At 41.2% G+C, this 23,598-nt stretch overlaps 1 protein-coding gene and 2 pseudogenes across 1 annotated transcript; 2 read left to right on the forward strand and 1 right to left on the reverse strand.

The window, feature by feature from the left end:
* The first annotated feature begins 359 nt into the window (after positions 1 to 359).
* LOC133003591 (extracellular calcium-sensing receptor-like) lies at positions 360 to 4,422 on the forward strand (annotated as a pseudogene).
* Positions 4,423 to 13,026: 8,604 nt separating this feature from the next.
* Positions 13,027 to 17,766, reverse strand: LOC133002928 (extracellular calcium-sensing receptor-like). The gene is made up of 8 exons (XM_061072515.1): positions 17,660 to 17,766; positions 16,782 to 17,082; positions 16,396 to 16,685; positions 15,851 to 16,146; positions 15,062 to 15,267; positions 14,749 to 14,970; positions 14,541 to 14,664; positions 13,027 to 13,931 (listed from the first exon to the last, which is right to left on the reverse strand). The coding sequence occupies exons 1-8, from the start codon at positions 17,764 to 17,766 to the stop codon at positions 13,027 to 13,029; spliced, it is 2,451 nt and encodes an 816-aa protein (XP_060928498.1).
* Positions 17,767 to 19,237: 1,471 nt separating this feature from the next.
* LOC133003555 (extracellular calcium-sensing receptor-like) lies at positions 19,238 to 23,278 on the forward strand (annotated as a pseudogene).
* Positions 23,279 to 23,598: the final 320 nt, after the last annotated feature.

Raw genomic sequence — 23,598 nt, forward strand, 5'->3', positions numbered from 1 at the left:
ATATAGAGAATTACGATTTATTGATCTTTCCATTCAAGATAGTTCATGGTGACCGAGAGACAAAAACTCAACATGACCGCCACCTTCACAAAAGCAAAATAATTCAAATCAAAGTGCGTGAATTATGAAATCATGTGTATACATTTGATATGAGCTTTCCCTCCCCCAAATGTCTGCCCAAGCCCTGATGGGCGTAATGAAACTATAAAGAAAATCCTCCTGCATATAAAACAAGCACTCCTGCATTAAGATCAGAGATGGGGCTGGAGGGACGGACGGCAGTAATGGGGCCATTTCTAGACACATTTTTCTCCCTTCATGGCTTCTCATTGTTGATTATGTTCCCTTCCTCCCTTTTCTCATCTGAATCCTCCATTCACTCCTCATCCTGTAAGCTCAGGAGGCAGTTTTATCTCAATGGGATGCACAAGCCGGGTGATGTGCTTCTGGGTGGGTTGTTTGGCGTCCATTTCACCTCCGTGTTCTCTGAGCTGACGTTCACCTCAGAGCCGACTCAGCTCAGCTGCCAGGGGTGAGTCTCAGACTCCTGCATAAATTCAACAGTTTTATTATATCATATGAACATATATAACTTCATAGTGGTTAATTGTGTCTGTTTATGTGTTAGCTTTGACCCTGCAGGCTTCAGATATGCCATGACCATGGCCTTTGCTATCGAAGAGATCAACAGAAGCGCTGACCTGCTGCCTAATGTGACTCTGGGATACAGTCTGTACGATAACTGTGCTACGCTGGTGATTGGATTCAGTGCCGCGTTGTCTCTGGCAAGCGGTCGAGAGGAGGACTATCTGCTTCAGGAGGCCTGTGTGGGGCCTCCTCCAGTCCTGGGGATTGTGGGTGATTCCATGTCAACTTTTTCTATCGCCACCTCTGATGTGATAGGTTTATTCAAACTGCCCATTGTAAGTTTCTTTTCAGTCTTGACCCTAATCCATTTGAATAAATCTGAAATGTTAAATTAGGATATGTACAATGTATTACGAGGACTTTTTTTATTGTAATGAATTATTTAATGAATTCTGCTGACTTGTATGAAAAGCAATTGCTGTATGGATACCATATGTTGCTGTTTTTTAACAGGTGAGTTATTTTGCCACGTGTTCCTGCCTGAGTGACCGTCAAAGATTCCCGTCCTTCTTCAGGACTATACCAAGTGATGTTTTTCAGGTGAAACTCTATCTACAGATAACAAATTCAAATAATGTCTCACAGGAAGTTGTGTGCAAATCAAAGATGTCCCCTGGATTAAAAAATATGTTGCCTCAGACACAGTACTGGATTTAATTGAAAGCGCATGATAAGAAGAATTAATTGAGAGACATGAATCTTTGCACTCATCCCTCCCTTTGTTCAGGTGCATGCCATGATTCAGATACTCCAACATTTTGGCTGGACGTGGGCAGGCCTTCTGGTCAGTGATGATGACTACGGACTTAATTGAGATCTTTTCAGTCTGACTTGGCTGCGTCCGGTGGAGGTTGTCTGGCCTACACAGAGATCTTACCCTGGGGTGACGACCCAGTCGAAATGGGGAGCATTGTGGAGGTGATGAAGAAATCCACAGCTCGTGTGGTCATCGTGTTTGCACATCGGATCCACATGATACAGTTAATGAAAAAGGTATTTACTTATCTAACTCTTGTTGTGCCTTAAGATTTGAGAGCCAACCTCATTTTCAATTGTGCATGTGTCTCTTACTAAGTGTATTACACTGGTCTGAGTTTTGTATATTCTATATTTTATAATTGTTCTGTGCTACAAAGTAAATTAAAGCTGTTGTACATACGTAAGTCTGAAAAAAATATATTCAGTATTATGCAATGCACAGGTGGTGAGGCAGAATGTGACAGGCCTGCAGTAGATGGCTAGTGAAGCCTGGACAACAGCTGCTGTGCTGCAGTCCCCCGACCTCATGCCGTACCTGGGCGGAACACTGGGCATCGCCATCCGTCGGGGAGAAATACCAGGACTCAGGGACTTTCTGTTTCACATCCGTCCTGACAGAGAAGACAACACTAACAATGGAAATAGCATGGTGTGATTTTAATCTTACAAGCAGATCTGTCATTATATAATGATGAAATACTGTGATTTCAGCCTCTAAATGCATTTCAGGTGAGACAGTTTTGGGAACACACATTTCAGTGTAGATTTGCTCCAGCTCCGGCAGCTTGGATGGAAGCAGCAGGAGCGTTGTGCACTGGGGATGAAGACATAGAGAATGTGGAGACAGAGTTTCTAGATGTCTCTAACCTCCGGCCTGAGTACAATATCTACAAGGCAGTGTATGCTCTGGCGTACGCACTAGATGACTTGCTGCGCTGTGAGGCAGGGGGAGGACCTTTCAGTGGCCACAGCTGTGCTGCTGTGCAAAGCCTGCAGCCATGGCAGGTGTGAAATTTACACTTAACCGTTTGTTAAACTGATCCCCCGTGTTTGACACTAAGATAATATAAACTGTGATATGACGAGGCCTGGTAGCGTTTACCCTTATTTTCTTTGAGTAAAAGGCAAAATATTTAATAACAGAAGTCACAATACGAAAAACACAATATTCACTTTATTTTTCATAGCATTACAGTCCCTTAAAGTGGCTTTACTTTTATAATATTAACAAGATCCATTCATTATTCTCTGGGAAAATCAGGGATCCTGATATGCATTTTTTTCTCCTATTTCTACCTCCACGTTTTGTGATCATAAGTTATTTTTCAATCTTGCTTTCAAACAAACAAACCAACAATTGAACAGGGGTTAAAAACATATCCTCTTTGGCACAGGTAATTAAAGGAAACAGATTGAATTGTATTTTTCATGTGTTTAGGAAACTATATTTTGTATGACTCAATTTTTTAATTCTGAAAACGTATGCGCAATCAACATGTTCTCCATGATGATATATAAATCTTCTGTTTTCTCCCAATTATAGCTTATGTATTACTTAGAGAAGGTCAACTTCACCACACCATTTGGTGATGAAGTGTCATTTGATGAAAACGGCGATGCCTTACCGATCTATGACATCATGAACTGGCAGTGGCTTCCTGATGGAGGAACTAAAGTTCACCGTGTGGGTGAGGTTAAGAAATCAGCCACTACAGGTGAAAAACTCACACTTCATGACAAGAAGATCTTCTGGAACTTTGAATCCAAACAGGTTAAATGTATTTGTTGTGGTTTATGCTCTTGTTTAATATGGCATGGGATATTAATATCAAATGGTGTAGAATAACTGTTTTATGATGATGACTGCAGCCTCCTCGGTCAGTCTGCAGTGAGAGCTGTCCTCTAGGAACCCGCATGGCCAGAAAGAAGGGGGAACCTGTGTGCTGTTTTGACTGTGTCCCTTGTTCTGAGGGAGAGTTCACAAATGAAACAGGTTTGTATCAATCCAATGTTATTAAATACCATCATATATTATCCTTCCATGCATCATCCACACTGGAGTGTTTTCAAATTGGTAACACATTTTTCTTCTTTTTTTCTATAGACTCCATGGAGTGCAGCAGCTGTCCAGAGGATTTCTGGTCCAGCCCCCAGCGTGACCACTGTGTTCCAAAGAAAACAGAGTTCCTCTCCTACCATGAGCCTCTAGGTATCTGCCTGACCACCGCCTCCCTGCTGGGCACGATTTTCTCTGCTGTCGTCCTGGGCATCTTCTTCCATCACCGCAGCACCCCCATGGTGCGTGCAAACAATTCAGAACTCAGCTTCCTGCTCTTGGTTTCACTGAAGTTCTGTTTCCTTTGTTCTTTGCTGTTCATCGGAAGACCCAGAGCATGGACGTGCCAGCTGAGACATGCAGCGTTTGGCATCAGCTTTGTGCTTTGTGTGTCGTGTATCCTGGTTAAAACCATGGTGGTACTGGCGGTGTTCAAGGCCTCCAGGCCAGGAGGGGGAGCCACTCTGAAGTGGTTTGGCTCAGTGCAGCAGAGAGGGACAATTCTGGTTCTAACTTCTGTTCAAGCAGCAATATGCACTACCTGGCTTGTGTCTGCTTCACCAGCTCCTCATAAAAACACCCAGTACCACAATGACAAGATCGTGTATGAGTGTGTAGTTGGCTCCACGATCGGCTTCGCAGTGTTGCTTGGCTACATTGGATTACTGGCTGTGCTCAGCTTCCTGTTAGCTTTTCTAGCAAGGAATCTCCCCGACAACTTCAACGAGGCCAAACTCATCACTTTCAGCATGTTGATTTTCTGCGCAGTGTGGCTGGCCTTTGTCCCTGCTTACGTCAACTCACCAGGCAAATACGCAGATGTAGTGGAGGTATTTGCCATCCTGGCCTCTAGTTTTGGCCTCTTGGTGGCGCTGTTTGGACCCAAATGTTACATCATCCTATTGAGACCAGAGAGGAACACAAAGAAAGCAATCATGAGTCGAGGCCACACAAAGTGACAAAATTAACTCTTGAGATAAATATGTGAAATAATCTAATCCACTCTTTTTTTTTTCTTGAATTATTTATTTGTTAATTCCCTGGGACAAGAACACTGTTAAGCAGTAATGCTTTAAGAAGAAATAAAGTAATTTTCAACTCTTCTTTTGTCATTAACTACTTTTGCAACTAACTTACAGAAAAACTTAATAATTCTCAGCAGGCCTACTACTCATTACTTATGATTTTTTTAATAACTACAGGCTGACAAATGGAGACGTCATCTGACTTCATAAATTAATCTGTGTATTAGTATTAGCCCACACAACGGTCCACAGTCTAATTCAAGTAGTTTCTTCTGGAAAATATGGATATGACTTCTCCTTCCTCAAAGCAGGTGAAAAAAAATATACAACTCAGTTGTCGTCTATATGACAACTTTACCTACATCAGTGTCCAGAAATCGTTGTCAACCAAATAACTGATAGGTAATGTTACGGTTTAGATGAAGAGATGGACCCAAATGCAGAGATTATAAAATAAAAGGTAATTTAATTAAATAAGTTCTTTAACAAAACAAAAGGAAGTTTTCACGAGTCTCAGGAGATCAGGAACGCAGGAAGGGAAAAACAGCACCAACAAACATTGCAGGAAACACAGACAATCAGACAGAGGACAAAGGTAAGGAAGAAGCTTAAATACACAGGGAAGGCAGGGGCAATTGAACACAGGTGAAACACATGAGGGCAGGCTGACAATCAAAGACAGGAAGTGAAGACTGCAACAACACACAAGGAACAAAGACTACAACAGAGACTACAGAGGAACCACAACAAATCGCAGGAGTTGTTTTTTTTCAGAGTTTTTGGGACGGTAGACATGCCAGATACCCAAATTAACGTATAGAATCACTACAAAAGTGGAATTTTCATAATATGTCACCTTTAAGTACAATTAAAAGTACCCATCTAATAATCTACACAAGTAAGTAAAAGTAAAAAGTAGTTCATTAAAAATGAACTGTAATTAAAAATTACTTAGTTACTTCCAACAACTTGATGGGGGCCGCTCCTATACAGTTCAAAAAAGGACAAGGGGTCATAAATCCAACCCAAAAAAAGTTATTTTTAATTAAAGGAGAATCTTTACAAATATAAGAGCAATGACATTAAACATGTCAAACATCAAACATTTAACATGTCAACACAACATTTAAGAACTTTTGGGAAGACATGTCAAGACAAGACCACATGACAGCTAAAATAAAAAGTTAAATGCCGCTCTCCCACTGTATATTTAAACTTTTGGTTAAACTTTGGTCCACCTTTAGAGCACGAGTCTACAAACATCTTGCTGAGATGTGGCCTCGGGTTTTCTTCATCTGCTTAATCTTAACTGGCGGAAAGTTTGATTTCTGCTTGTTGGTCGTCCGCAATATCATCCTTCTCTAGCTCTTGTGACATCGACTCCATCATCCACTCCAGGGGCGGCTCCTGGCATACGCGAAATAGGCGGTTGCTGGGGCGCAAAATGCCAAGAGGGCGGCACAAGGGACTGATTTATCGTGACGTGACACATGCAATATAAACCAATACATTCACATCACAACATCATCTTCTAACCCCGGGGACGCACCGGAGATAGAAGCGCCGCGAAGCGCCACGAAAGCTGTCCGCCTCCATTCCGCGCCCATGTTAAATAATTGGGCTCTTCGCACCGGCAGCGTAGTGCCGGGAAGCTGCGGGAAGCGCCGCGGCTGGCTCACGATCTGCAGCGATGGTTTCGGGGTCTGTTCTATTTTTTCCGCTCACCGCGAGCAAATCGGGCTGGAAAACACACTGAAAATTGATATATTTTAAAACGGTATAAGTGATATATTATATACATGATTAAATATACATACCATACTTCCGATTTCTCCGCTGTTCTCCTGGAGTTTCATTTCCCTGATTATTGTCGCCACATGATAAAAATGTCCCCATCTTCAATTATGTACTTAATCCCAGTGTTGGGAGTGTAATGCGTTACTGTAATTACACTACTTTTAGCGGTAACGAGCATGTAACAAAGTATTTTTTAAAATCAAGTAACGCAGTTACAATTACTGAAATTTAAATGAATTTGTTACTCACGTTACTCTCTTTTGTGAAAAATGAACACTTGCAGACAAGAAGACAAGGTTGGATGTCAGACTATATTTTCACGGACCGGCCGTTAAGGTTCGGCTACGGAGCCTCACCACGGAGTCCCTCTGGTACGGCCTCTGGTGACATCGGTAGATTTAATATGCGGCCTCAAATTAATTATTGCGTGGTTAGTTACCAGCAAGACGGAGACGAACGGATCCCAAAGCTCCATTACGCACACGATGCGCTTTGGAGAGGTTGTTTTGTTATTTAAAATAAACATTAATTTGTCATTTAATGATGTCGGAAATGGCAACAGAGTTGTTAGTGTTGTTGTGGCGATCTCAGGGTATTCTGCCGTGACTTTAATCCAGGACACTCACTAGACTGCATTTACCTACGGTTTCCATGACGTGACATCGGCGTTCCCAAGTGACAATAAACTGAGGGAAACGACTTGAACGTCCCATGTGGGGGATCTGGAGAACAAAGGAGAGAGCCGCAGGGGGGTTCGCGAAGCGACGTGTGATCTAATTAGCATATGAATCGGAGTCAAGCCGCTGGCAAGAGCCTCTCTCCTCTCACCATTGGAGGAAACCACAGACCCTTGAAACGAAAAGTCACTCGTGATTGGCTGGTAGAAGTGTTGCTATTGGTCACTCTGAGTCATTGCATTCCACACATGGGGTAAGACCCTCCCACACAATATTAATAATAAAAATGTATATATAGTTGTTACTAATAATGTATATATTAATATTTATTATTATTTATCAGTAAGCCTTTACCAAAAGCACTGCAGTTGTTTAAGACTATGCATTCATGTGATGCTTGATGTTATAGGTGAACATATTATACAGGGAACAAACATGAACAAGGTATATGTGGAGTCAAAGCTTTATTTACGTACAGCACAAATATTGTACAACACAACTGGCCTAGCCAGTGAACAACTCAGGTGAAGCTTGAAGTGTCTCTCTGCAGCCTCTGGGTCATGACTTCTTTGTGGGACTGCCTGAATCTTCTCCAGTGTGTAGACGTCTGTGGTGTGTAGCTGTGAGTTCCAGTGTAGCTTCCAGTCTTATTTGAAGTGTGGCACACAGGTCGGGGTGTCCTGGCTGTGGAAGGATGGATCCATGTCATCGGTCCCGCTTCAATCAGCTGAAAACACAATCAGTAAAATTAGCACAGTTCAATGACAACATACAGCTATACATGTAACTGGAAAATTATTTAATGAATCTAACCTTACCCTCTTTCTTCTCTGACAACTCCTGAACTCCTCAATGCTGATGCAAGGTCTGGTTGGATCATACTGGCTCATAGTGTGTCTTAGTACGTCATGGACAGGCACCTGGAAAACAACATGAGTAACATGATTTTATTATTAATAATCGGAAATAGCTGCGCTGCATCACCGTTGGAAGATCCACAGCAAAAAAACCCAAAACAATTCCTAAACAGTTACTTACATTCAATGGCTTAATTTTCCGCACTTTAAATCCGGACTTTCAGCGTCTCGGCCGCGTAGTGACCGCCTCGTTGTGTGTGTGTGGGGGGTGGGGGTTAAAAACTTAATGAGAACAAACTGTTACATCTAAGTTAGTCATACATACTGTATTTACACATGCACTAGTTCTGCTCAAACACTCGATGCTGTATTCGTATGTTAGCAACTTTCTCGCTATCCCAAAGTTGCTGGCATGCTTTTCAGATGTACGAGTTAGCTTAGTAGTAGCTAGCAATGGCGTCTCCCTCTAGCTTAGCTCTCACCTTAACTCAGGGACTGTGCGCCCGTCTTCTCCGCCTCGACTCGTCCACACCCGGCCCGCGGCTCTGCTTACACACGCACTCATCTTCTCCTCCAGGGAAACAGCGTCGTGTCGACTTCAGAAAGTTATTCACCGCGAAAACAGACTCACTCATACGGAACAAGCTTAACACGAGCCGGAGGTTTCATGTCTGCGGGACACTCACTGATGCTGCATTGCATTTACGAGGCTTTGATTGGACGAGCCCATCAGGTGATGACGCAAGCGGGTGACGTGAGGTTTTCACAGTAAATCCCCACAACTGTCCTTTTCATCTTAAAGCAGCAGTTAAAACAGCTTTTAAATTGCAACTTCATATGGGATGAGTATGTGACTGAGGCCCAGTTTATTCTTTCTGGTGTTAAGTAAATTTACATACATGATTCTCGCTGTTCTGTGTTGGTAACCTCATAGTTGAATGCACTTATTGTAAGTCGCTTTGGATAAAAGTGTTGACTGTTTTAATGGAATACTGAGAAAGTTTATTAACAACAATAAGACAATTGAAGTTAAAATTATGACGGAATTTCAGCTCTATATTGTGTCTTCTTTATATTTAAAATAATAATCAAACTGAGTGGAGATGTATGTTGTAGCCAAACAGGCAGCTGCTGTGTTTTGTCACTGTGCAGTCCATGGTGGTTTAAATATTACACTGAAAAAATAAATCATTAAATCAATGAATGTTTCGTAGCAATTTTGAAAGTAGTGGTGAAAAGGTAGCATTTATAATTCATGGAAAACAGTTAAGTTTGCCATTGACATGTGAATATGGTGCCAGTATTTTTGGAGGACAGATATTTTTATGGAAAACCGGTAGAAGTTTGGAGCTTACAGGGCACAGACACATCAAACCCAGCATCATTTCTTCCTGTTGAGCGGATTGCTTGTAGATGTGTGGTTAACAAATCCTCTGTGCATTTAATCAGCACAATTGAAAAAGTGACTGTAATAATGCCACTCTGTACAGTGGTTGAGATTAAGGATTGTTTTGGATGACAATAATATTTTGAAATAAAGTGCATTGTTTCATTTGACAGCATTGACATTTGTTTGTGGTATACACTGTAATTCATTATAGCACAGTTACTTATTTAAGAACAATTTACAATTTCAGGTTTTATATATATTTTAAGCCTGGTGTACTCAGCCAGATAGTTTAGGTGGTGCCTCTTAGAAAAAGGTGTTATCTGCTCTGAGGGAAACTATCCTGATTTGCATTTGTGAAGCTCAGAGCATTGTCATTTGCATGTGAAAGCCTCTTAGGCGTAGGAGCGGGGGGGGGTCACCTCACAACAGATATCAGGCTTGAAAACTGCAGGAAACTTGTAAATCTGCTTAAATTCCTGAGAGTTTCCTTTGCTGCCTGCAGATTCGTGTGAAAAGCCGTTAACCGAAAAATGAGCCAACAATTTCCACGACACTTAATGACACAAATTCTTCTTTTCATGCAGTGACTGGCAGAGTTGTTTTCTCAAACATACTTTTAAGGCCGCCGTCATTTGCGATCTCCAGCAGCTGATCTTCTTCTTAAACAGACATGCTGGATTCACCTGGTCTGTTGACAAATGGGTCCGACAAATACCGTGCTGGTTTGTGTTCAGCGAAAAAGTGACGTGATCGAGACAAGCGTCTTGACATGCATAAAGCATGAGTCATAAGGCAGAGGATCCGGTAATTTTTCAAAATAAAACCGTTTTATTTTGAAAAATTATAATAATAGATAAAACAGAAAACATGTAAAATGTTTATTCTTTCTGTGCGGCCCGGAACCAAATGACCCACAAATAAGCCTGTTGCCCTGTTGATTACAATAAATAGGTTTGACTGTTCAGTACTGTTCATATTCATTACATTTAAAAAGCAGACATAAAAGTTACTTAAAAGTTACTTTCCCTAGTAAATTACTTTTGATATACAGTAACTGATGAGGTAATTCAATTACTTTTAAAAGAAGTGACTAGTAGCTATAACTAATTACAAATTTTCAGTAACTTGCCAAACACTGCTTCATCCACACATTTGTCAGTTGACAGTGTGACAGAAACACACAAGCACATACTCTCTTGTGTGTGTGTGTGTGTGGGGGGGGGGTGTTAGACTGTGGTAAGAGTCGAAGATGAGTCAGGTGCACGATTCAGAAAGCGCAGCAAAGTAGGGGAGTAGAACAATATAGAGGTAGAATCACTGCGATTGCGGACATCATTAATGTTTATTTTTGTCAACATGACATGATATGCTGTCACTACAGCTGATTTCAGTATACAGTCCAAAAGTTCTTGGGGATGCATGACAATTTGCGTGTGTATGTTGGGGGGGGCGCCATTCTGAAATCCTGCCTAGGGCGCCAACATTGCCAGGGCCGGCCCTGATCCACTCTATGCAGCATCTACCACCAGTGTAGTGCAAGTTCAAACCTCTCATGAACCAGTTCAAAGTTCAGTTCATAGAAGTAAACATGAATAGTTCACGTAACGGATGTAATTTCCAATGTAGCGAAGTACAGTACTTCAGTCAAAATCTACATGAGTAAAAGTAAAATTACCCATTTCAAAAACTACTCCAAAAAATTACAAAGTACACAAAAAAACGACTCAATTACAGTAACGTGAGTAAATGTAATTTGTTACTTTACACCTCTGCTCAAAACAGGTCAATCTGAGGAAGGCTGTTTTAGACAGGCTAAAAAGGGTGCTGTTTTAAATGATTCTTGTGGTATTTTGATCTGTGAAAAGAGAGGAAAGGACAAAAGGATATGGTAAATGTTTTTAAACTGGTGGAAAAACTTATTTCAGCAAAGCTGTTGTTATTAGGTTATTTAAAATGGTTGCCCCTCATCTGTGAATTTGAGAACCGCGATAATAATTTGGTATATCGCTGTATACCTTCTATAGTGGACATGGCAGATTAACATCTATGTAATGTTAATATTTGTCTTGGTTTGTAATGTTTTTTGAACAACATGACAAAGTTTTATGATTTTCCATAAAAAATAAAGCATACAATTCAATCACTAACAGGATTCTATGGTCATTTAACACCTGAACGAAAACATATACGAAATTGAATTTGACCATTTTCACTTCATTAAATCATTCAACCCCCAAAAAACTGTCCCAAGGTGATTTAATTTGTTGTTGATACATTTCAATTCAATATTGTGCCAAAATGAAACGTTTAATGTGGCTTCTAAATGTGTATCTTAGGTTCTCCCTGCCTTTACATCATTTCCTACAATGGGTGTCGAAGAGAATAATGATGACGTATAAATGGCTGAGTGAGGTCCTGTTTATTATATAGTGTGACTGCAAAACAATTGTAAACAGGAGGAGAGCAGTTAAGGGGAAATTTGTTGTCCCACACATCTGCTCTGCTTTTGCTTCTGACTGAGTTGTTTGAAGTCCGCTAGATATGTGTCTTTTCTGAGATGACGTTCATCTCGGAACCAAATCAGCGAAGGGGCGAAGGGTGAGATTCACAACAAATGCATCAAGAAACAGTGAAAACTCATTATTTGTTTTGTACTAAGAAAGTTTAGGTGTAAAATAACGAGAGTTCAGTGGATGAAGATATTTTTACAGTGTAAACTACAAATGTGTGACAGGTTTATGCAAACTGACTTATTGTAAGTTTCTGTTCTTTTTCCTGACTTGTCCTCAGAGAATGGTTTTTATTTTCCATTATTAAATGTTCAAAGTATATGTTCCCACCCGCCTCTCCCTTCTTCAGACTTACAGTACTTAAACTCAAGCAGTGAAACAATAACTTTATATAGTACCACGTGGAAAATGGCAGTGTAGTTTCCGTTGTTCACATTCTCTGCTGTCGGCTGATGAGTAACTATGACGCTGCAGTTGTCCTACACAGATAACTTTTGCCCTGGGGCGAAAACCCAGCTGAGCTGAGGATTTTAAATGTGTGGAGGAAATCAACTCACTGTGTGATCCAACAAGAGAGGAAACATGAAATTGTGAAGGGAATTATTGATATTTTGTCGAAGTTTGAAAAATACCCTCCACCATGGTTAACAAAACAGACCCGAGAAAGGGGATTGGTTGACTGCTTCCATCTAGTGGTCATATCCACAGCTGATCCACAGTTTTGCATAGTTTATGTTTTACTTAAATTGACAGAATATAGGCCACTCTTTCTCGTGCAGAATTCACCCTTCACATAAGAATATCTTTTTCTTTCAAATAAACCAGATTATTGTCACTATGTAATGAGATTGGCCCATATGAAACACGAATGAAAACATCAACCTTTTCCATTCAATGCATAAACTGAAGGATCGGCTATGGCTCAGGAGGTAAAGATGGGGTTGATTCCCGTCTCCCTCATTCCACACACGCCAAGGCATCATCAGGCAAGACGCTGAACTCGAAAGACAGCTGATGTCAGTGTATGAAGGATGTGTTTTATTACACCACATCTAACATACTATGATTTGCAATTAGTTTTGATGTTTTAGAGGAAAGACAAAACTCTTATTTTTGTTGCAAAAATTTGTTAAGTTTATTTCAAATTTTCAGCACAAAATGTAAATTATTTGTAAAATTAGAAAACAAAAGATTTTAAACACGAAAGTTACAATTTATGAAAAAGCATGCAAATGTAAATATTCACACAAACTAGGTGAATAACTATTGTGTGGAGCCATCATAAATATTCCTAGAGCTCAGATGTACTAGGTTTCATTCTTGTTCATCAAATGTTTCTTGGTGTTCTTTTCGGGCTTAATCAATATGATGTAACACTTTGGAGCAAATATGCACATAATTAATCCAAAGCTGGAGGCCAGGATTGCAAATATCTCCACAGCCACAGTGAATTTACCAGGAGAGCTGACGTAAGCTGGAATAAAAGTGATCCAGACGGCACAGAATATCAACATGCTGAACGTTATGAGCTTTGCCTCATTAAAATTATCAGGGAGCTTCCGAGCTAGGATGGCTAACACGAAGCAAAAGAAGGCCAACAGGCCTATGTACCCGAGCACAGCCCAGAACCCAATGGCTGAACCCAACGCACACTCCAGGATGATTCTCTCCTTGTATGTGGTCAGGTTTTTCATTGGAAAAGGGGGACTGACAACCAACCAAATAATACATATTAGAACTTGAATAAACGTGAAGGACACCACAGTCATTCTTTGCTGCGGAGGGCCGAACCATTTCATGATGTTACGACCTGGAAGTGTTGCTTTAAAGGCCATTAACACCACTATAGTTTTCACAAGAACACAAGAGATGCAAAGGACGAAGGTGATGCCGAACGCCGTGTGTCGCAGCATGCAGGACCACTCGGAGGGCGCTCCCATGAAAGTTAGTGAACATAAGAAACACAAAGTCAGCGAGAACAGCAGCAGGAAGCTAAGCTCAGAGTTGTTCGCCCGGACGATGGGTGAAGTCCTGTGACGAAAGAATACGGCCGCTGTTATGATGGCGAGAAACGCGCCGCCAACGGAGAACGCAGCCAGGATGATTCCCAGGACCTCATGGATGGAGAGAAACTCAACAGGCTTAGGGAGACACGTGTTTCTCTCTGTGTTTGGCCAGAACTCGTCAGAGCAGGGGAAGCAATCAGGTGAATCTGAAAAAAAAAATTAAGAAAAACACAATCAGCAGCCTTATATTTGATGTTAACTTAATAATAATAAATACTAGGTGATGGACAGAGGTAAGGAAAACCAGACAATTAGAAGTGTCCATAAATTAAATGTTAAAATAAGTGGGAGGTGGAAGAAAACAATAATGGTTTGAAAGAAAACCACACCCAAATATAACAAGAAATAAAATATAAAAAACCTTCAATACTGTTTATTAATTAGTATCATATTGACAACTGATCAAATTTTAAAGAAATTCCCTACAGACAGACAAGAGATATCATGTTCAAGAAACCAAGATTATTATGAAGCCAAAGTTATGAGGCCACCAATGACCTTGACATTTGAGCGTTGGCTCCCAAATCCAATCAGTACATCATTAAGTCCAAGTGAACGTTTGGGCCAAATGTTGAAGGATTCCCTAAAGCTATTCTTGAGATATCTGTTGACAATAATGGGACGTACAATAAATAACCCCAAAACATAATGCTTCCAGCAGAGGCCCTTCTTCAGACCTGCTTTGTCCGAAATGTTACCTACAAGTTAATGGGTGCATCAACTGGCCTTGAACATTCCTTGTGTTCTTATTTCACCTGTAGCATTGCTTATCTCTCCCTCAGGACATGGTACACAGTCATAGCAGCAGATGGGTTTCCCTCTCTGCAGCACTTTACGGGTTCCTGCAGGGCAGCTGTCCGTGCACACTGAAGCAGGCACCTGTCACACAGACACAAACAAACTCACAAAGATATCACACTATAGCTACACAGCTGGTATAAGTGTTACCTTTTGGCTCCTCACCTGTGTGCCACCCTCCATCCACGTGAAGTTCCTGATGATGTGGAATTCCTGGCCGACCGGCAGCGACGCATTGTAGTGCCCGACTGTCACCAACTCAATGCTGCCACTCGCTCTTCTTTGCCAGCTGACCAGCTCATATGTGGCCACCGGGTCTCCGTTGGCATCAAACGACACATCATAACCGTTCTGGGAAAAACTGACTTTCTTCAGCTCAGTAAGAACCTGTGAGGATGAAATGGAAGAAGACAAGAAGTAAATAATGTAAAGTACATTTTCATATTGGTACGTATTTGACGTATTTGTTTGGACCGACCTGTTTGGACTCTATCCTGGTGAGTTTGTCACACTCTCTTGTAGAGTTAGTTTTCTGGCACACTGCGTTATGAATGGCATGAGCTATTGCATAAACGGCCTTGTACACCATGTTGGTGATGCGGAGCTGAGACGTGTCTGTGTACGGGCTCTGGAGCGTCTGTATGTCTTCAGTTCCATCACATAGATTCTCTCCTGTGGCTGCACCTAAAAACACAACGAGGAGGAGACTGGGCTTTTTTACTAATTATCATTTACATTTATGAAAATAATGAGAATTAGCTTCTTGAAACTGACTGTACCTGTTTTAATATTTACAAAACATGAATATGATATTATCATAGTATTATGCTGTATTGTGCTGTTCCATTATAATTCTATATCATTATAATTATTATTGTTATGATATCACTGCACATTATTATAAGTATGCAGCATGTACATAGTCAGTATCCTTTTAAATAACTTTATTATGTTCTTAATGTTCTCCATTTTTTAGTTTACGTTTCATCTATGTTTTTTATCTTACTTGTCTCACTTATTTTATATCTATTTCATTATTACCTAGTACCTTATATTTTCAGCTTGCTTATTTATACCTTATATATTTGAAATATATGTTTAGTCATCTCATGTATTTTTCATGTATCTTTGATGTTAATTGTGAACCACAAATTAATAAGCGTTAATTACCAAACAGCTCCACAAATTGTGAGAATCAACCACACAATACAACTGATAGTGTCACTAATGTTCGTGAGAAAAAAACAAGTCAGCACAACTTCCTCACTCCGGTCCAGCCTGCAGTCGAATTCAGTCTCCCAGAACTCAGTCAGCACCGGGGACGCAGACACTTTGGTGGGGGGCAGATCCAGCAGGAAGTCCCTCAGGCCGGGGATGACAGCTTGCTGGATGCCAATTCCGATGGCCCCGGCACAGAAGGAGAACCTCAGCAGCCGTGAGTCAGTCACCCAGCCCTCGCTTCCTAACCACTGACGAGGAGGAGAAGGCTCCTGGGACAGCTCCTCCAACAGGATCCTCATGTCTCCAGCGGCTACGAAGGCCACAATAACTGTGGCTGTCGACCTGGAGAGATGATGTAATGCATGATGCACACAGTTAATATGGATAAAGATTTTCAAACCAGCAAAATGAGAACTTCAGTGATTTGTATGAATTTTCTCAATGGGTTTTTGTATTCAGGCCTATAATATCAATAAACGATACAACATGAATAGTCAGTTATTATTAAGTATTATTACATTGTTTTGGGTTTGCACTACCTTAATAAAATCATTTCCTATATTCTAATGTTGTGTGACTGAATATATTTACCTGCGGATCACTTCAGCCACTCTCTGGATCTTGCTGCGCAGGTTGTTGCGGTAGAAAGACTCGGAGTACTCCACGCAGATGCCTTCTCGGTGCGCTGCGTCCAGGAAAGACGCCATGCCGTTGTTGCCATAGTCCGAATCCGAGCGCACAGCACCGATCCACGTCCAGCCGAAGTGTTTGACCAGTTTGGCCAGCGCTTTGGCCTGGTACTTGTCACTGGGGATCGTCCTGAAGAAACTCGGGTACTGCTTCTTGTTGGAGAGGCAGGCGCACGTGGCAAGGTGGCTCACCTGGAGCAACACAGTGGGATTCTTCATTTCCAAAAACAACTCTTAATGGCACTGGTGTATAATGAATGAATTGAGTAGAAATACAAATAGATTTACTTGAGGGATGTTAAAGGGCCCCAGGATGCGCGACATGCTGATGGATAGCGTGGAGCTGGACTCGCCAACGATGGCCATTGCCATGCCGGACCGGGAGCAGTTGTGGTCGTTGCCGAGGCTGAACTCCGGGTCCTGGCCGTTGGAGAGCTGGAAGGCCAGACGCGCCGCCATCAGCACTGAGGCGCAAGAGTCGTAGATGCGGTAACCGAGCGTGACGCCCTGCAGCAGGTTTGAGCTGTTGTTGATCTCCTCAATGGCGAAGATCATGGCGCGTGAGAAGCGCAGCTCGCGGGACACGATGCTGCACATACACACATGTATGTGAGCATGTTGGAGTTTACATAGGATGGGATCACATGTTTTGATGGGACAATCACAGGCCTAAGAATAATACTAATAATACGAACAGGAGTACTGCTATTACTAGTAATAGTTATAATAATACTCACAATGATCATCATAGCCTCATCATATTAACAGAACAACTGGAGGCATAGTAATTGTACTAATAATACCACTACTAATGAAAATATTATTTATATATACATATAATATATATTATTAGTACTACGACAGCTACTACTACTACTACAACAGCTAAAAATAATTATACAATTTATAGATAAAGCAGTCCAAAATTCTCAAAAGATTTAATGCATGCCACTTAATAAATGTTAAAAACAACTGTTTTCATTAAAGAATCACAGATCATAATCTCTTCTCCTGAAGCCACATTGTACACATTTTTTTAACACATGTAACTTAACATAACAAAATTAAAACCTCAAGATTTTAAGCACAACATACAAATTTAAAACATTCATGTCCCCACACGGCCCAACATCCTTTTATTCCCCACTTCTCCCTGTTATACAAACCTCCCCGTGCACCTCAGAGGCTCTGGCATCGTGGTGTAGTTATACATCACTTTGTGCATGTAGTGGTGAATGGAGAAAACCCCCCCAACCACATAGTCCCCATCCATCGAGAAGGCAGGTGGATGAGCCGTATCCTGCAGCTTACACATGATCCCAGCCCCGTTCAAACCAAGAGCAGAGTTCAGCTCAAACAACCCCAGAACCCATACATGGCAAACAAAGAGAGCTGAGATCCCCATCATCCCCTAAGTGTGTGCATGTGGGCAATAAGTGTGTAATCACTGATTTATATAAATTTTCAGACTAAAGATTCCCTCCTACTGTACGTCATCTTACTGTACATCACAGAGAGGATGTCCTTGCTGTGTATTTTTCAGTTCCTTAGCCTTATGTACTTTATAACCTTCACTGAGTGTCTTTGTTTCTCTTCTACTCTTGTTAAATTACTATTTGAAACAAACAAGGCACATTTCACACACTTGTGGATATCAGTCTTCTAAATGTGCCAGATTTTTTTCCCCTTTGAGAACCATGACTTATTCCCTGGGAAATTGGTGAAAATTTCCCAAAACACTTAATCTCACATTGTCAGAGTAGGTGGTTGGAAAAAAGCCTTGATCACACTTTTACCTGATCCGCAACTTAATTGAATGTGTCCTTTTCTTGGCTCATGTCCCATCATTCCACAAAGATTTGTTAAAACCTGGTTCAATGGTTTTTCATATAAGCTTCTAAAAAACAGACAAATGGACAGGGGAGAAAACATAACCTCCTTGGTGGAGGTAACTAGGCAACCACATAATTATAACTAATACCCAAAACAGAAACTAACTTGAAATATAGTATGATACCTACAACTCAAAACGCAGTGATTCAAACAATTATTAAAAAGAAATGAATAAATAAAATAAGTAATTATTTTAATTTGAATTATTACATCATTTAGTATTTTAATGGAAACAACACTTGAATCATGAGTTCACCCGAAACACTAGTAAATGTGCAATTGTTTACTTCAGCTTTTACCAATTCAACAGACTGTAGAGTTGTACTTTTAATTGACGGATCACCAATTCCTCTCTACAAGGAGGTTTATTATAGTGTGAGAGAACAAATCCCCATTCAAAAAAGTATATATGCCAAAAGTTCACCTAAACCTGACATGATGGCGTCTCAATTTCATAGAGTAGCACTTGATGCCTTTGCTTTGTTGTTATATAGAGAATTACGATTTATTGATCTTTCCATTCAAGATAATTCATGGTGACCGAGAGACAAAAACTCAACATGACCGCCACCTTCACAAAAGCAAAATAATTCAAATCAAAGTGTGAATTATGAAATCATGTGTATAAATTTGATATGAGCTTTCCCTCCCCCTAATGTCTGCCCAAGCCCTGATAGGCGTAATGAATCTATAAAGAAAATCATCCTACATATAAAACAAGCACTCCTGCATTAAGATCAGAGATGGGGCTGGAGGGACGGACAGCAGTAATGGGGCCATTTCTAGACACATTTTTCTCCTTTCATGGCTTCTCATTGTTGATTATGTTCCCTTCCTCCCTTTTCTCATCTGAATCTTCCACTCACTCCTCATCCTGTAAGCTCAGGAGGCAGTTTTATCTCAATGGGATGCACAAACCTGGTGATGTGCTTCTGGGTGGGTTGTTTCGCGTCCATTTCACCTCCGTGTGATCTGAGCTGACGTTCACCTCAGAGCCGACTCAGCTCAGCTGCCAGGGGTGAGTCTCAGACTCCTGCAAAAATTCAACAGTTTTATTATATCATATGAACATATATAACTTCATAGTGGTTAATTGTGTCTGTTTATGTGTTAGCTTTGACCCTGCAGGCTTCAGATATGCCATGACCATGGCCTTTGCTATCGAAGAGATCAACAGAAGCGCTGACCTGCTGCCTAATGTCACTCTGGGATACAGTCTGTACGATAACTGTGCCACGCTGGTGATTGGATTCAGTGCCGCGTTGTCTCTGGCAATTGGTCGAGAGGAGGACTATCTGCTTCAGGAGGCCTGTGTGGGTCCTCCTCCAGTCCTGGGGATTGTGGGTGATTCCATGTCAACATTTTCTATCGCCACCTCTGATGTGATGGGGTTATTCAAACTGCCCATTGTAAGTTTCTTTTCAGTCTTGATCCTAATCCATTTGAATAAATCTGAAATGTTAAAATTAGGATTTGTACAATGTATTACGAGGACTTTTTTTATTGTAATGAATTATTTAATGAATTCTGCTGACTTGTATGAAAAGCAATTGCTGTATGAATACCATATGTTGCTGTTTTTTAACAGGTGAGTTATTATGCCACGTGTTCCTGCCTGAGTGACCGTCAAAGATTCCCGTCCTTCTTCAGGACTATACCAAGTGATGCTTTTCAGGTGAAACTCTATCTACAGATAACAAATTCAAATAATGTCTCACGGGAAGTTTTGTGCAAATAAAAGATGTCCCATGGATTAAAAAATATGTTGCCTCAGACACAATACTGGATTTAAGTGAAAGCACATGATAAGAAGAATTAATTGAGAGACATGAATCTTTGCACTCATCCCTCCCTTTGTTCAGGTGCGTGCCATGATTCAGATAATCCAACATTTTGGCTGGACGTGGGCAGGCCTTCTGGTCAGTGATGATGACTACGGACTTCACGTTTCCAGATCTTTTCAGTCTGACTTGGCTGCGTCCGGTGGTGGTTGTCTGGCCTACACAGAGATCTTACCCTGGGGTGACGACCCAGTCGAACTGGGGAGGATTGTGGAGGTGATGAAGAAATCCACAGCTCGTGTGGTCATCGTGTTTGCACATCGGATCCACATGATACAGTTAATGAAAGAGGTATTTACTTATCTAACTCTTGTGGTGCCTTAAGATTTGAGAGCCAACCTCATTTTCAATTGTGCATGTGTCTCTTACTAAGTGTATTACACTGGTCTGAGTTTTGTATATTCTATATTTTATAATTGTTCTGTGCTACAAAGTAAATTAAAGCTGTTGTACATACGTAAGTCTGAAAAAAATATATTCAGTTTTATGCAATGCACAGGTGGTGAGGCAGAATGTGGCAGGCATACAGTGGATGGCCAGTGAAGCCTGGACATCAGCTGCTGTGCTGCAGTCCCCCGACCTCATGCCGTACCTGGGCGGAACACTGGGCATCGCCATCCGTCCGGGAGAAATACCAGGACTCAGGGACTTTCTGTTTCACATCCGTCCTGACAGAGAAGACAACACTAACAATGGAAATAGCATGGTGAGATTATAATCTTACAAGCAGATCTGTCATTATATAATGATGAAATACTGTGATTTCAGCCTCTAAATGCATTTCAGGTGAGACAGTTTTGGGAACACACTTTTCAGTGTAGATTTGCTCCAGCTCCGGCCGCTTGGATGGAAGCAGCAGGAGCGTTGTGCACTGGGGATGAAGACATAGAGAATGTGGAGACAGAGTTTCTAGATGTCTCTAACCTCCGGCCTGAGTACAATATCTACAAGGCAGTGTATGCTCTGGCGTACGCGCTAGATGACTTGCTGCGCTGTGAGGCAGGGGGAGAACCTTTCAGTGGCCACAGCTGTGCTGCTGTGCAAAGCCTGGAGCCATGGCAGGTGTGACATTTACACTTAACCGTTTGTTAAACTGATCCCCCATGTGTGACACTAAGACATTATAAACTGTGATATGAAGAGTTCTGGTAGCGTTTACCCTTATTTTCTTTGAGTAAAAGACCAAATATTTAATAACAGAAGTCACAATACGAAATACACAATATTCATTCTATTTGTCATAGCATTACAGTCCCTTAAAGTGGCTTTACTTTTATAATATTAACAAGATCCATTCATTATTTTTTTCTCCTATTTCTACCTCCAAGTTTTGTGATAATCATAACTTATTGTGCAATCTTGCTTTCAAACAAACAAACCAACAAATGAACAGGGGTTAAAAACATATCCTCTTTGGCACAGGTAATTAAAGGAAACAGATTGAATTGTATTTTTCATGTGTTGAGGAAACTATAGTTTGTATGACTCCATTTTTTAATTCTGAAAACATATGCGCAATCAACATGTTCTCCATGATGATTTATAAATCTTCTGTTTTCTCCCCATCATAGCTTATGTATTACTTGGAGAAGGTCAACTTCACCACACCATTTGGTGATGAAGTGTCATTTGATGAAAACGGCGATGCCTTACCGATCTATGACATCATGAACTGGCAGTGGCTTCCTGATGGAGGAACTAAAGTTCACCTTGTGGGTGAGGTTAAGAAATCAGCCACTAAAGGTGAAAAACTCACACTTCATGACCAGAAGATCTTCTGGAACTTTGAATCCAAACAGGTTAAATATATTTGTTGTGGTTGATGCTCTTGTTTAATATGACATGGGATATTAATATCAAATGGTGTAGAATAACTATTTTATGATGATGACTGCAGCCTCCTCGGTCAGTCTGCAGTGAGAGCTGTCCTCCAGGAACCCGCATGGCCAGAAAGAAGGGGGAACCTATCTGCTGTTTTGACTGTGTCCCTTGTTCTGAGGGAGAGTTCACAAATGAAACAGGTTTTTATCAATCCAATGTTATTAAATACCATCATATATTATCCATCCATCCATCCATGCATCATCCATACTGGAGTGTTTTCAAATTGGTAACACATTTTTCGTCTTTTTTTCTATAGACTCCATGGAGTGCAGTAGCTGTCCAGAGGATTTCTGGTCCAGCCCCCAGCGTGACCACTGTGTTCCAAAGAAAACAGAGTTCCTCTCCTACCATGAGCCTCTAGGTATCTGCCTGTCCACCGCCTCCCTGCTGGGCACGATTTTCTCTGCTGTCGTCCTGGGCATCTTCATCCATCACCGCAGCACCCCCATGGTGCGTGCAAACAATTCAGAACTCAGCTTCCTGCTCTTGGTTTCACTGAAGTTCTGTTTCCTTTGTTCTTTGCTGTTCATCGGAAGACCCAGAGCATGGACGTGCCAGTTGAGACATGCAGCGTTTGGCATCAGCTTTGTGCTTTGTGTGTCGTGTATCCTGGTTAAAACCATGGTGGTGCTGGCGGTGTTCAAGGCCTCCAAGCCAGGAGGGGGAGCCACTCTGAAGTGGTTTGGCTCAGTGCAGCAGAGAGGGACAATTCTGGTTCTAACTTCTGTTCATGCAGCAATATGCACTACCTGGCTTGTATCTGCTTCACCAGCTCCTCATAAAAACACCCAGTACCACAATTACAAGATAGTGTATGAGTGTGTAGTCGGCTCCACGATCGGCTTCGCAGTGTTGCTTGGCTACATTGGATTACTGGCTGTGCTCAGCTTCCTGTTAGCTTTTCTAGCAAGGAATCTCCCCGACAACTTCAACGAGGCCAAACTCATCACTTTCAGCATGTTGATCTCCTGCGCAGTGTGGCTGGCCTTCGTCCCTGCTTACGTCAACTCACCAGGCAAATACGCAGATGTAGTGGAGGTATTTGCCATCCTGGCCTCTAGTTTTGGCCTCTTGGTGGCGCTGTTTGGACCCAAATGTTACATCATCCTATTGAGACCAGAGAGGAACACAAAGAAAGCCATCATGAGTCGAGGCCACACAAAGTGACAAAATTAACTCTTGAGATGTATCTGTGAAATAATCTGATCCACTCTGTGTTTTTTTAAATCCCACCATGATTATCAGATTAAACTAAAACAATATAGATGTGTTTATTAAAAAGACTGACATGGTTGTATATTATTTCATTTTAATATAGGTTTTTTTTCTTGAATTATATATTTGTTAATTCTCTGAGACAAGAACACTGTTGACAGTAATGCTTAAGAAGAAATAAAGTAATTTCAAACTCTACTTTTGTCAGTAACTACTTTTGCAACTAACTAACAAAAAAAATTACTTAAATTTCAGCAGGCCCGCTACTCATT

This window comes from Limanda limanda, chromosome 6, assembly GCF_963576545.1.
Source record: "Limanda limanda chromosome 6, fLimLim1.1, whole genome shotgun sequence".
NCBI classification, from domain to species: domain Eukaryota; kingdom Metazoa; phylum Chordata; class Actinopteri; order Pleuronectiformes; family Pleuronectidae; genus Limanda; species Limanda limanda.